Source organism: Elephantulus edwardii, unplaced genomic scaffold (assembly GCF_000299155.1).
Source record: "Elephantulus edwardii isolate Elephantulus edwardi_28Jun2011 unplaced genomic scaffold, EleEdw1.0 scaffold00194, whole genome shotgun sequence".
In the NCBI taxonomy this organism is placed as follows: Eukaryota; Metazoa; Chordata; class Mammalia; order Macroscelidea; family Macroscelididae; genus Elephantulus; species Elephantulus edwardii.
The window spans coordinates 31,211-44,497 of record NW_006399944.1 but is presented as its reverse complement, the minus strand read 5'-3'; the positions used below and the strand labels follow the sequence as shown (position 1 = coordinate 44,497).

The window sequence follows — 13,287 nt, the reverse complement described above, 5'->3', positions numbered from 1 at the left end:
CCATCCATCCTGATGATACCGATTGGTCCAGTGGTGGGAATTTTTGTCTTCTGGACATTGAGCCTCAGTCCATATCGAAGGCTGCAGTCCTTGACCCTCTGCAGTAAGGGCAAGAGGTCCTCCTCAGTTTCAGCGAGCAGGGTTGTGTCATCTGCATAATGCAGACTGTTGACAGATCGTTCACCAATCCTAACGCCACGCTTCTCATAGAGCCCTGCCTCTCCGATAATCTGCTCTGCATACAGGTTGAAAAGGTATGGAGACAGGACGCATCCCTGGTGTACACCCTTCCCAATTTTGAACCATGCAGTGTTGCCCTGCTCTGTTCTGACTACTGCCTCTTGGTCCAAGTATAGGTTTCGCATTAGCACAATTAAATGTTCTGGGATTCCCATTCTTCTCAGAGTCAGCCACAGTTTGTTATGATCCATATGGGAGCTCTGGTGGCCTAGTGGCAAGAAGCTGCACTGCAATCCCAGAGGTACACGGTTCGAATCCACCAGATGCTCTGCCGGAGAAGGAGGAGCAATATCCTCCTGTACCAGTCAGATCTGATTTGACGGTATACGCACACACATTAACAATATATATCCGGCAAATACCAAACATCAAAGTGAGAGGTGACAGTAACACTTAGCTGGCCATGATCCTCCATGGTTTGGCAATTATGTACACCTATGCCTCACTTAACAACTACCTCATTAGCCAACATTCACATTTACAACAACTTGGAAAAAATTCTCAGGTGGTGCCTCGGATGGGCTGAGTCCCATTAACAGCCTCCATGTGATGTCTTAATGGTATAATAAAAAACCACCAGTAAAGGTGGTGGCTAAACAGCTACGTGATGCCTCCTCCCATTTGTCCACCACAAAAGATGCTGAGCAACAACAGGACAATGCTAGGCTGTGGGTCGACCAGGGAGCCCAGGGAACGGCTTGAAGACATTGGGTAGGTCCATGGAGGTAGGCATGGAAAGGATGGAAGGATTCACACAGGACTGCAGGATGAGGGTGGACACCAGGAGATGTGGGCAACACTCAATGGACAGCATGGCCACTTCTAAACCCCACGGGCTCAACAACTGTGGAGAAAGTGCAGTGGCAAGGTGGGCCTGCCATGCCAGGTTCATCCTAAGAGGCACCAGAGGATCTGACAGGCAGTGAGAAACCAGGGAAATAGACACTGGCACCAAGATGGGCTGATACTCCTGAGTCACATACAGCCAATGTTTTGTAACAACGTGTTTTGGGGACCTAATCATGTCAATAAGTGAGGAGTGAGTGTAATGGCATAATCTAGCACTAGGCCACCAGGGCTCCTTTCTTCCTGTTAGACACCTTAAACACTCTTCCAGCCTCTACCCAGAACTAATACCAAAACCACTTCCACTTGTTACAGCAGCATGCCACTCTTGCACCAAGATCTCTCCTCATTCTCTGGGGCTGCTCTACCTGAAAATATCACAAATAGATGGTTTAACAAGCAGTAATAGATTCCCTAACAGCTAGGAAGCTAGAAGTCTGAAGTCAAAGCACCAGTTGTAATGGAAGGCCTTCACTCTGCATCACCTCTGGAGGAAGACCTTTGTCTCTTTCAATATTTCTGAGGCTAGTTTCCCTTGGACATTACCATGTGTCTGGGAATGAATCTTTTCCTGGATCTAGGAGATTCTCAATACAGGAAACCTTGGTCGAAAAGATGCATTCTACTCCTAGCTCCTTTTTCTCAATAGAACACTAATGCCCTTCTCTCTCTGCTTCTCTCTCTTTTTATGTCTCATAAAATAAAACATGATGCAGACCACACCCCAGGATAGATCAAGTTTGTGATTAAAGTGTTCCTCTCTAACATAACCTAATCCTGTCTTATTAACCACAGAAGTTAGGGTTTGCATTATTGTAGAATGAGTATGAGGATCCAAGGCAGGAGAGAGGATGGAAACAGAAGGGGGAGGGTGGGAGGAGGGTGTTAATCATAGGGTTGCACAATTCAATGGGTGGGTGGGGTGAAGGAAATGGGAAGGATCTTTTGTGACAATGTATTCAAACTTTGTAAATGAATCAGAGTAATATAAAAAAATAAATTTTTTTTTAAATGTTAGGGTTTGTAACATTTCACCAAATGGAGGATAATTGCATCAAATCACAAAAAGGAGGACCATCACTCAAAACTGAGAATAATGAACTAACCAAACTGATATGTATGTGGAGGAGGGATGTCATTCAATCTATGCCAGATGTTTTTTATTAAAATTAATTTTACAATTGGGAAGTAAGTTTTATTATCCCAATCTTACAAATAAATTGAGACGTACAGCCCTTAAGAAAAGGCTGTCTGGATGTGAAGCGATCTGGCTGCGACATTTGCCACTCCATTGATCGCCAGGGTTGATTCGGCTGATCTGGCTGGCTAGGCAAGTGTACCCTTCCTCCCTCACCAATCCATGTCCGTCCCTCCCAAAAGATGCAAGCTCGCTTGAAGAGGACAACCATCCCCGATAAAAGGAAGACCAACCTTCATTCAAGGGTATACAGGTAGACGCACTCCCCTCCTAAAACCTTCAAATAAGCTCTCAAGAAAAAGCTGTCTGATTATCTTGGCAGTTTATGTTATGCCACAAAAGCTATTCCATTGAACATTAAGATAATGATAACCTTCAAGGCATCTTTTAATCAAGGGACCAGAGAGCACTTTATTTCCAGGATGGCAGGAACAATTATATTCTGTATGATCTTTACCAGAAAGTCAACATACTATCTGAACACCCTATTGCACATTCCTTGCATTCAGCGTATGAAGACAGTGCATGAAACATGTCTGAAAATGTGGTGCTTTGAGTCACCAGCCTTATCTTAAATTGGAACAGGCAAGGTAAACCAGGTAGTTTTTTAAAAATCAAATGTATATTGGAAAATTCAATATTAGTCTTTTTTTCTAAGACTTAGAAACCATTTAGCAAATTAAGAAAAACCTCTATCACCACACACTGTTAAAAGTGTTTAACTAGATCACATAAGACATTACTTGCTCAGCTTTGGGAAATGTTCAGGTGTATTTGGATGGAGAAAACTGCATGACTTTTTTTCCCTTTTTACAAAACCCAATAAAAACAGACTATCAAAATACTAAAAAAAAAAAAAGTAAAATAAAGGAAGGGAAAAAAGAAAAGGCTGTCCAAGATCACCCAGCTCCTGCAATATAGAATAAGTTCACAAACTCAAACTTACACCTTAGCACTAACTTCTCCAATGAAACAAGATTTCTCCCTCCCCTGACATGAGGAATAAAGTCTTCCCTGACTCATACCTCAAACAAAAAAATCCTCACCACTGGATCAACAGGCAACATCCTAACAGATAAAGAAAAGATTAATGTTATCAATGATGTTATTTCACTTGAATCAACAAACACGACTCACTGGTAGCAATAGTCAAGAAATCAAAAGACATGTTATAGTGGGGAAGGCAAGACCTCTCCAAAGTGCTAAAAAGCAATGATATCAGTTAAAAAAATGCCTGGCCCAAGCTATGATATTTTCAATTGCTTTCTATGCATCTGAAAGTTGGACAAAAAATAAGATTAGCCAAAAAAAAAGAATCAATGCCTTTGAAAAAGTGCTGAAAAAGAGTACTGAATATACCAGGGATTGCCAAAAGAGCAAACAAATCTGTCACGGAGGAAGCACAATCAAGGTGCTCCTTAGAGACAAGGATGGGGAAACTTCATTTCATTTCTTTTTCATAGATATTTTCATATATATTGCACATATATCGTCAGGAGGGAACACTCCTTAGAAAAAAAGACATCCTGCTGGAAAAGGGTCAGGGGAAACACAGTAACTACAAAAATTGGCTTGAGTACAGCAGATATCATGAGAATGGCACATGACAGAAGGTTTCAGTCTGTTGTTCTTAGCATATTGATAAGTCATACGCAACCCTACGGCACCTAATAACAATTCCCCAAATTACTGACCCAGTCAGTGACGTTCTAGTGCTTAAAGAACCTCTGATCTAACTATACTTTGATTTATCTTGTTTTTGTGATAGTGTTTATTCTCTATACTGATAAAGCACTAATATTACGTGCTAAACTGTTGCGAAATCCTTTTTCATGATTTTTAAAAGATGATTCTTAATATTATAGGAATTTCTGCCTCAACTTACTGTGTTCAGTTAAGAGTGTTTACATTATGATGACAGAATTATGGGTGATTTTTATTTCTTGGCTTTATTTGTGTTTATTGAGTTGCAAGTACTGAGTATGCATTGTTTTCACAATTAGAAGATAAAATACAATAAATGTGCTAAAGTTAGATGGATCTTGGCAGAAAGCAGAGAGTACCAGAGGCATGTCTATCTGTGCTTCATTGACTATGCAAAGACTTCTGACTGTGTGGATCACAACAAGCTATGGCTGACTCTGAGAAGAATGGGAATCCCAGAACATTTGATTGTGCTTATACAAAACCTAAACTTGGACCAAGAGAAGTCACCAGAACAGAGAAAGGAGACACTACATGGCTCAAAATCAGAAAGGGGGGGGGGGAAACGCCAGGGATGTATTCTGTCTCCATACCTTTTCAATCTGTATGCAGAACAGATCATCCGAGACGCTGGGCTGTATGAGGGGGGATGTGGCATCAGGATTGGGGCAAGATCTATCAACAATCTGCGTTATGCATATGACACAACCCTGCTTGCTAAAACTGAGGAGAACCTGAGGCGCTTGCCACAGAGGGTCAAGGACTGCAGCCTTCAATATGGATTGAAGCTCCACATCAAGAAAACAAAGATTCTCACCACTGGACCAATTGGCAGCATCATTATGGATGGTGAAGAGATTGAGATAGTTAACAGTTTTAGTTTGCTTGGCTCCATAGTCAACACTCTTGGTACCAGTAGCCAGGAAATGTAGAGACAAATTGCACTGGGAAAGTCAGCTGTCAGGGACCTCTCCAGAGTACTGAAGAGCAACAACGTCAGGCTGGAGACTAAGGTGCGTCAGATCCAGGCTATAGTCTTTGCAATTGTGTGCTATGCATCGGAGAGTTGGACAGTGAATAGGGATGATAGAGAATTGATGTCTTTGAGCTGTGGTGCTGGAAAAGAGTGTTGAATATACCATGGATTGCTAGGAGAACAAATAGGTTTGTCTAGGAGAGAGTGAAGCCAGGCTGCTCCTTGGAGTCAAGGATTCTGAAGCTTCATCTGACATACTTTGGGAATGTTGCAAGGAGGGACCAGTCCTTGGAGAGGGACATCATGTTTGGGAGAGGGACATCATGTTTGGGAGAGTGGAGGGACGGCACAGGAGAGAAAGACCCTCGATGAGATGGATTGATTCTGTGATTGGGGTAGTGGGAATAAGTATGTTGGAGACGGTGAGGTTGGCACAGGATAGAGCATGGTTTAGGGCTCTTGTACATAGAGTTGCTTTGAGTCCCAAGTGACTCGACGGCAATAACAACAGCAATCCAAAGCCACATGTTTTGAATCCACCAGCTTCTCTGTGGGAGGGAGATGGGTAATTTCTTCTCATGCGATTTACCACCTTTGAAAACCCACTGGAAGGTCAGCTATGAGTCAGTTCCAACTTGATGGTACATGATACCACCATAACAACAACCAACAGATAGATGTAGATATATGGGTATTTTCCCTCTCACTATTGAAAAAGAACACATTCACTGACCAAAATCAATCCTGATGCAGGTAGAACCCAAATTGGAAACAAGAGACTACACAGCTCTTGTACAAGTTGTTGTTGTTGTTGTGTGTCCTTGAGTGGAGTCAACACACAGCTGAACCTCAGTGGCTCATCAGAGGCTATAAATCACATGGAGGGAGGAGCTGTCTACCTTTCTCCCGTGGAGTAGCTGGTGAATTTGAACTGTCTGCCTTTGGCTTGGCCATGCAGCACCTTACCAACTAGGCTATAAGTGGTTCCTACTTTATACAGTGTTTTTTTTTCCCCACCCGCAACTATCTTAAACATTCCATAACACTGAATTGAAGCTACTGTCTAGCTTTTCTTGTCCTTACCTCAGGCCTCTTTATTAAAATTCTTTGCATGAAATAAATATGGCTTTGTGTCAGGGACCTGTTAACTACACGGTCTGCTATTCTCAGGCATATGATAGTATGTACTTCTCAACTCTTGGGAAGCTCGGTGCCACCACTAAAATATGAAAAGTGAAATAGGGTGGATTTATACAAACTCTCCTTTGCAGAGATATTTTTAAAGCTGGTAATATTAAAGCCATGTTATGATCCTTAAGGATAATTGAGATCATTAAGGTCCCTGATGCAAATGGCTATGTCTGGTAAGAAAAATAAAAGTGAACTGGGGTGGGGGGGGTAGGGAGGAAAGTATACAATGAATGAATAAAAATCCAACTTTTCTGTAAACTTTCATTAAAAAACACAATAAAATTAAAATAGTATATAAAATGTCACAAATATCCTGAGCAGGGAATGGGGAAATAAAGCTCATAGTCTAAAAAAAAAAATACCTAACTCTCCTGAGAAACTCCATGCCCCAACTCCTTTTCAGTTAGCATAGCTTGCTGTATACTGTGCCACCAAGGTTCCTTACCCTCCCGAACACATGGTTTTATTAGAACATTTCAATTATCAAATGGGAAGGGGGCTGTTACAATACAGGGATTGTAACCAACGTCCCATAATGAGTATTAATTGTTGAGCAGAAAACCAATTTACGGTGTAAACTTTCAATCTCATTTTAAAGGCTTTCCTTTAAAAGAGGCACTCCAACTATCAGTACAAAAGGTTGGACTTAATGCTGTTCATCTTACCTTTTTCAAAGATGCCTTCTGTTTCCAGGAGGAGGGTAGTGTAGTTGGATGTTGTCTTCAACAGCTCAGCCTTCACAATCACTGGTGAGGGGCTGTGCTCCAGAAGTTCCACCCCAATAGTAACATTGCCTCCTGGCCTGACGATCCCAGGAGCTACCACCAGAAACGTGGGTCTAGAGAATTCCCAACAAGGGAAAAGCAAAGTGCTTATTAACTTCACATCTCCATTTCTTGTTGGCACTCAAGTTTCACTAGATACTCAGTATGCTGTGCCAACTGCAACTGTTCCATTTAGCATTGCCCCGCTGTTCCACTTAGCAACTGCATTAAAATATTAAAACAGCTTGTTATGTGCTGTAGGGTCAGAAATTACTCATGGCTGACCCTTAAGCAGGTTTTCAGAGGCTATAAACTGCACAGGAGATGATTACCCATCATTCTACCAAGGAGTAGCCCGTGGATTCAAAGCTGGTGCTTTTTATGTCTTTGCTTTATTTGTGTTTACTGCATGACAAGCACTGAGTATGCATTATTTTCATAATTAGAAGAAAAAACACAAAATACGTATTGCCAACCCAAAGGTACATGCTTTGAATCTATCAGCTTCTTTGTGGGTGCAACCCTGCACCCTCTAGTAATTTAAGCACTACTACTATTACAAAAGTCCTGTGTTATGATTTCCACTTTTTTTGGGGGGGAAGAACTCTTATTTATTTAAACCTTTATGCTTGGGCATGCACTCAAGAAAATGTCATCTAGCCATATACTGATTAAAATATCTTAAGATAAACTATCGTCATGTATTGGCAAGTCAGAACTAACTCATAGCAGACCCTCCAATGGGTTTCAAAGGTAGCCAATGGCACAGGAGATTGCCCTTCTTTCTCTCTTGAAGCAGCTGATACATTCGAACTGCTTGCCTTTGGGCTGGCAACACAACTCTTTACCCCTAGGCCACCAGAACTCTCTCAAGGCAAACTAAGCAGTAAAATTTCCAGTTGTGTAACAAAACATGGAGGGGGCTAACACGGAAATCACAAGAATAGCACTTTCCCTGTGCAAACTAAGAGTTAAGGTTTAACTACAAACCCTACAAGAATAAGGCACTTTTACTACAGGGAGCTCTGGGATTATAAAGCAGTTCCATTCCTCAATCTGTTCTTAAATCAAGTAAAGTAGAACAGTACTCTAAATAGTTAAATATAGTAAATCAGAACAGTACTCCAAACAGTTAAATAACATCTAACCTCAATTTGTCAAATGTTTGTCTCAGTTTCTAGTAAATGCTGTACCTTATCATGCATTAAAAAATTAAACACTTCCACATACTGCAACTTCTTTAAACAACACAGTCAAGACAGTGGTGTTTTGTACCTCCTTTGCTCTCCTGTGTAGCTTTGATTATTAGGAAGCACTGAATATACCTTGGATTGTAAATATAAAAGACCTTCGTGGGTGGCTTGAAACTAACTAGGAGGTATAGAGGTTTAACTAGGAGGTCTTTATAATCGGTTTTAACCCTGGGGACTGCTTGTCTTTCCCGCTCCCTTAAACTATCTTCCTACAGTAGCTGCAACTTGAACTCACACTTCAATCACCTCAGCCTAATTCTGGCAGTGCCAAACTCGAGCTTCCTGAAAAGGGGAGCTGGGAAAGGAGTGCCCTTAAACTCTGGAGAAAAGCAGGCAGGTTCTATGGGACTAAAAGTTGTGCAGTAAAAAAAGGAAAGGCAACGTGAACTAAAAGTGAACATCTTTATAAAGTCAGTAGAAAGAGACTTTTAAACAACTCCTCCTCTAGGGAAGAAGACAGCTGTCCCACAGAGAGCAGGCTAAAGCGACATGTGCTCAGGTCTCCAGGCCAGCGGCGGGCAATGGGTTACTGACATCGCGGAGCAGAGCCACCTCGGTAAGCCCGGGCCAGCCTGCTCCAGAGCCACCCCACGCCTCACGCCCCTGCACGGGCCTCCGGACACCCGCCCTCGCCCCGCTGCGCGCTCGCGCCCTCCCTCTGTCCCCTGGGCCCCTTTCCGCCCACGCCCTTTCGCCCGCGCCCCTTCCCCTCACCCCTGCCCGCCCGCGCCCCCTCCCTGCACTCCTACCGGGGGGCCGCGGCCAGCGCTGCTGTGCACACGCAGAGGAGCTGGACGGCGTTCAGAAGCGGAGAACCCTGCATCTCGGTGGCGTCTGCTCCCGCAGCGGTGGGCTGTAGAGAAAATTCAAGGGCCCTGCGGGGTGTGGCTTCCCACCTCCTCTCTGATTTTTTTCTTTCCCTGACTCAGGTTTAGCAATCTGAAATGGGCGCGCCTAAAAAGCCTTGGGAGAGTCTAATTTGAGACAGGACTTCTTGGCTCCACCCCTCCCGCCCCCATCACAATGGCGCTTCTCGCTCCTCCAGCAAATATCGCAAATCCAGGGTTGTCCGAAAGCAGTCTCCCAGTGTGGCCAGCCCAACCTGGCCCCGCAAAGCCTCCTCCTGCGGCGACCACAGGGCGCCCACTTCCTTGGCCCACGGGGCGGCCTGGACTGTTTACACAAGCGCGCTACCAAAGATGCCCAGGGTGAATAAACAGGCCCATCCTTGTGCGGATAAATTCATAGCAGCTATGTGAAGTGGGAAAAAAATCAAGCATTGTCCTCCAGACTACACACACACACACACACACACACACACACACACGGATGCTTTCTGGGCGATTAAATGTATATACATTCAACTTCTTTGGTTTAAAATATATTTGTGATATTTTCCTCTGGGGGAAAATACAAGGGTTAATCAGCTTAAAAAAAAAAAAAGGAAAAGAGAAGACTCTAGGACACACCGAAGTTTTGGGAGTTACTGCTTAGAACTTTGAAAAGTAATTTTCGAGGGAGAAGTTTGTATCCCTTTGGTTGTCCCTGCACGCATTTGCTACCGAAAATAGTCATTAGAACTGGGAAAAATAGGGCAATTTGTATAAACATAATTAGGTTGACTTTTCTGCTATAGACCTGGAGCGCTAGTGGTGCAACAGTTTAGCACTTGGCTGTGGTGAAAAGGGGGGGAGGGTAGAGGATTACTGTCTCAACCTGTGAAATGCTATGGGGCAGCTCTGCTCATCACCCTTACTTCTCACTCCCTGAGAGTCCGGATTGTCAGAATTGGCTGCCAACACCTAACAATAGCTTTCCTGCTGGAATGAAGGTCTGGTGCCCTGGTGCCTAGTAATTGTCTTCGGGTCTTACCATCTTACCTTTTCTGCAACTCCTTTCAAGGGCTTTTGGCAACTGGCACCATCTTCAGATGACTCAGATTTCACCATGACTACACCATAAAAGCAGAGGAACTGCCAGTTTTGTTTTGTTTTAAAAAAAAAAGCATTTTCAGTCCCTGCCCACTTAAACTTTCTGATTAATGGAGCAAAATTTTAAATAGTGACATTTTCATACAGGTCAAATCACAGAAGGAAAAAAGGTCAGCAAAGGGATGCCTCATGACAAAGCTATGAGCTAAATAAAGGGGAAAGAGCACCTAGGCAAACTGTGGTTTTGGGAGTCCAAGAATTCTCTTTCCTCTTTTCCTGTTCCACCCTTTTTCACCCTCCTGAACAGCTTGCAGTGGTCCCATATGTCCTTTCTAAAGGTAGCCTATCTTTAGTGGCAGACTTCCTGTCCAGGCAGGACTGGGGTTTGGGGAAAAGTGTCTGACTGAGTGAACCTTTAGGTACAGACCTCCTCTCTCAACAGCTGTGACAGTTGACCTGGTCTCCTCATTTCTGTTGTTCCGAGAGGAAACCAGGGTCAAATGTAGGTTTTGCCAAAATCTAAATTATAGTTTCTCAAACTCTAAACTGTCTGAAGAGTCACACTAAAATGCAGATGCAGATTCAGCAGATCTTGTATTCAGCATGTCAGCCTACAGGCCCTCAGGTAGAGTAACATTTGGAAAGTTCTCATGATAAAAGCTGAGAAGTACAGAATAGTTCTTTTCAAGAATTCATTTCTTGGAGATAGATTGATAAATTTAGATTTTTCTCTAAAGACCATCTTCCTGGGCTGACACTGGGGTGGGGGTAAGACTGAGAAAAACTGGATAAATTATGTTTACTGCATTGAAGCCAATGATGGAGAGAATAGTTTAAAATTAATATATTTTAGGGCGTTATGATTATCATAAGAGCCCAAAATGAGGGTTGCAGAGTGGAGTATACTTGGGGTGGGAGTGGGGATGTGAGGGTGGCGGGGGGATTGTGTACCAGTGAAGGAGTTTTTCTTTTGCTTTTCAAGGAAAGGAGTGAACTGGGGGTGGGGGAGAAAAGTGCATCAATGAATGAATGGAATTCCAAAACCCAAAATCTCTGTAGATGTTCATTGATAATAATAAAAAACAAAACAAACAAACAAAAAAAACCCTCAACCTCAAAAAAAAAAAGGACCATCTTCCTGGTTGTCTAAGACCCTCTAGACACTTGGGTCCCCAACACATTGCAGCTCTTTTTCTTGAGAAATATACAATAGCATCACAATAGTGGCAGTGGTGGTGGTGAGAGTTGTTGAGTTAAAAAAACTAACCCATAGCTGGGAGGAAACTGAGAAGGATGGGTTTAATAGTGTATACTGCATTGAAACAGATGAGGGAGAAAACTGTTTAAAAGGGATATGTGATTAAGTCTTTTTGTCATGACAGGAGTCCAGAGCAAAGGCTATATAGTGGAGTGGACCTGGGGGGAGGGATTGTAAAATAATGAAAGAATTTTTCTTTTACTTTTCCAAGGGGGTAGTCTACTAGAGGGAAAAGTTGGGAGGGGAGAAAAGTGCAACAATGAATGAACGGAAATCCAGTCTCTGTAAATTTTCATTGAAATTAATAATAAATTTTTTAAAAAGGAAAAAAAAAAGAAAACTCCAGTACACATTTTCCTGCATTTAAAATAAAAAAAAAAAAGAAAGAGAAAAAGAGACCAGAGGTAGCAGTTCTATTGATAAGGCTCATCAGTAAAATATGTTTACTCTCCACTCTTCAAAATCCCATAAACTATATTCAATTAAGAGAGAAAATGAGGGGATGTGAAATCTTATTCAAGAGTAGATCTACATTTGGGGAGAGGGTAGGCTTATCCAATTAAGGAGATGCTCTTTAAGAGGAAAAAACCAAAGAACAAATTAGAAGCCAGCAAGTTTGTAGCCTCTAAGAGCAGGGAGGGACTCAGAGTTCTCTCCCTGAAGTATATTAAAGGAGCATTAAACCAGAAAAAAAAGAAAGAACCTAACCCATAGCGGACCCTCTAGTGGATTTTCAAAGGCAGTAAATCACATGGGAAAATATTACCCATCCTTCTCCTGTAAAGCAGCTGATGGATTCAAACTATGTACCTTTTGCATTGGCAGTACTATTCCTTATCACTACATTACCCCAGCAGTCAGGAAATCAGGAAATGTATTGCATTGGGTAACTCTGCTGTCAGGGACCTCTCCAAAATACTTAAGAGTAATGATGCCGTTTTGAAAACTATCATGTACTGGATTCAGATTGTAGTCTTTTCTATCACTTGCTGTCCATCTGAGAAATCAATAATGATTAATGACACAAGAATAGATGCCTTTGAATTGTGATGTTGGAGAAGAGTGCTGAATAGTCCATGAACTGCTAAAAAAAAACCCAAACAGATATGTCTTGGGAAAGTGCATCCAGAGTGCTCCTTGGAGGCAAGGATGGCAGAGCTTCATCTTTCATACTTGGGACATCTTGCTAGGAGAAGCTATTCCTTGGAAAGGGATATCATGCTTGGAAAGTTGGAGAATCAGTGAAAGAGAGGAAGACCCACAGAGATAGATTGACACAGTGACAGCAGCAATGGGCTCAAGTGTGTCGGAGATGACGAGGATGGCACAGGATAGGCCAGGGTTCAAGTCTGTTGTTCATAACGTCACTATGAGTTGTACTAGACAATACCTAATAATAACAACAATTAAAGGCAGGTAACTGTAATAGGGAGGCCAAAAGATTAGTTGATAGAGTGTCAAGGGGATTGGCTGTCTCACCACTAAATTGAGCAGACTCAGTGGTAGATTTTGAGAATCTAATCACCAGTAAAGAAGTAAAAAATGCAAAAGCAGCTGCACTAGAGAGTTAGAGACTCAAAGTCAGACAAAAATTACTTGGGGCTGCTGCCTACAGAACCAGAACCAGAACCAGAGGCCTTTGCCCAAGTTGGCTCAAGAACTTGGGGTGGGGGGCGACACCATAGTTGGCAGGACTAGGACTAAAAATGCTTTATAATATTGGCCTAAAGCTGCAAAGCTGAAGGCTGAAGGGCCCATGAGCACACTTCAAAGGCTATTCTGAGAAATTGTTCCTTAGCAAACTCCATAATAATGTGTACGGGTCTATGTGATCTGTGAGCTGTTGCAATGAATTTCAGACCCAGTAGAGCAGAAGATTGGTTTTTGGAATCAGAACTAAGTGCAAGAGCCTGAGGGAAATAAGTG

At 42.6% G+C, this 13,287-nt stretch overlaps 1 protein-coding gene across 1 annotated transcript in view; it reads right to left on the bottom strand.

Annotated features, from left to right (window-relative positions):
- CD109 (CD109 molecule) overlaps positions 1–8,995 on the bottom strand; it is a 216,558-nt gene extending 207,563 nt beyond the window's left edge. Inside the window, exons 1-2 of the mRNA XM_006896965.1 lie at positions 8,922–8,995; positions 6,821–6,993 (exon numbers count right to left, since the gene is read on the bottom strand). Coding sequence (XP_006897027.1) covers positions 6,821–6,993; positions 8,922–8,995 — 247 coding nt within the window. The remainder of the gene's footprint in view (positions 1–6,820; positions 6,994–8,921) is intronic.
- Between the last annotated feature and the right edge of the window lie 4,292 nt (positions 8,996–13,287).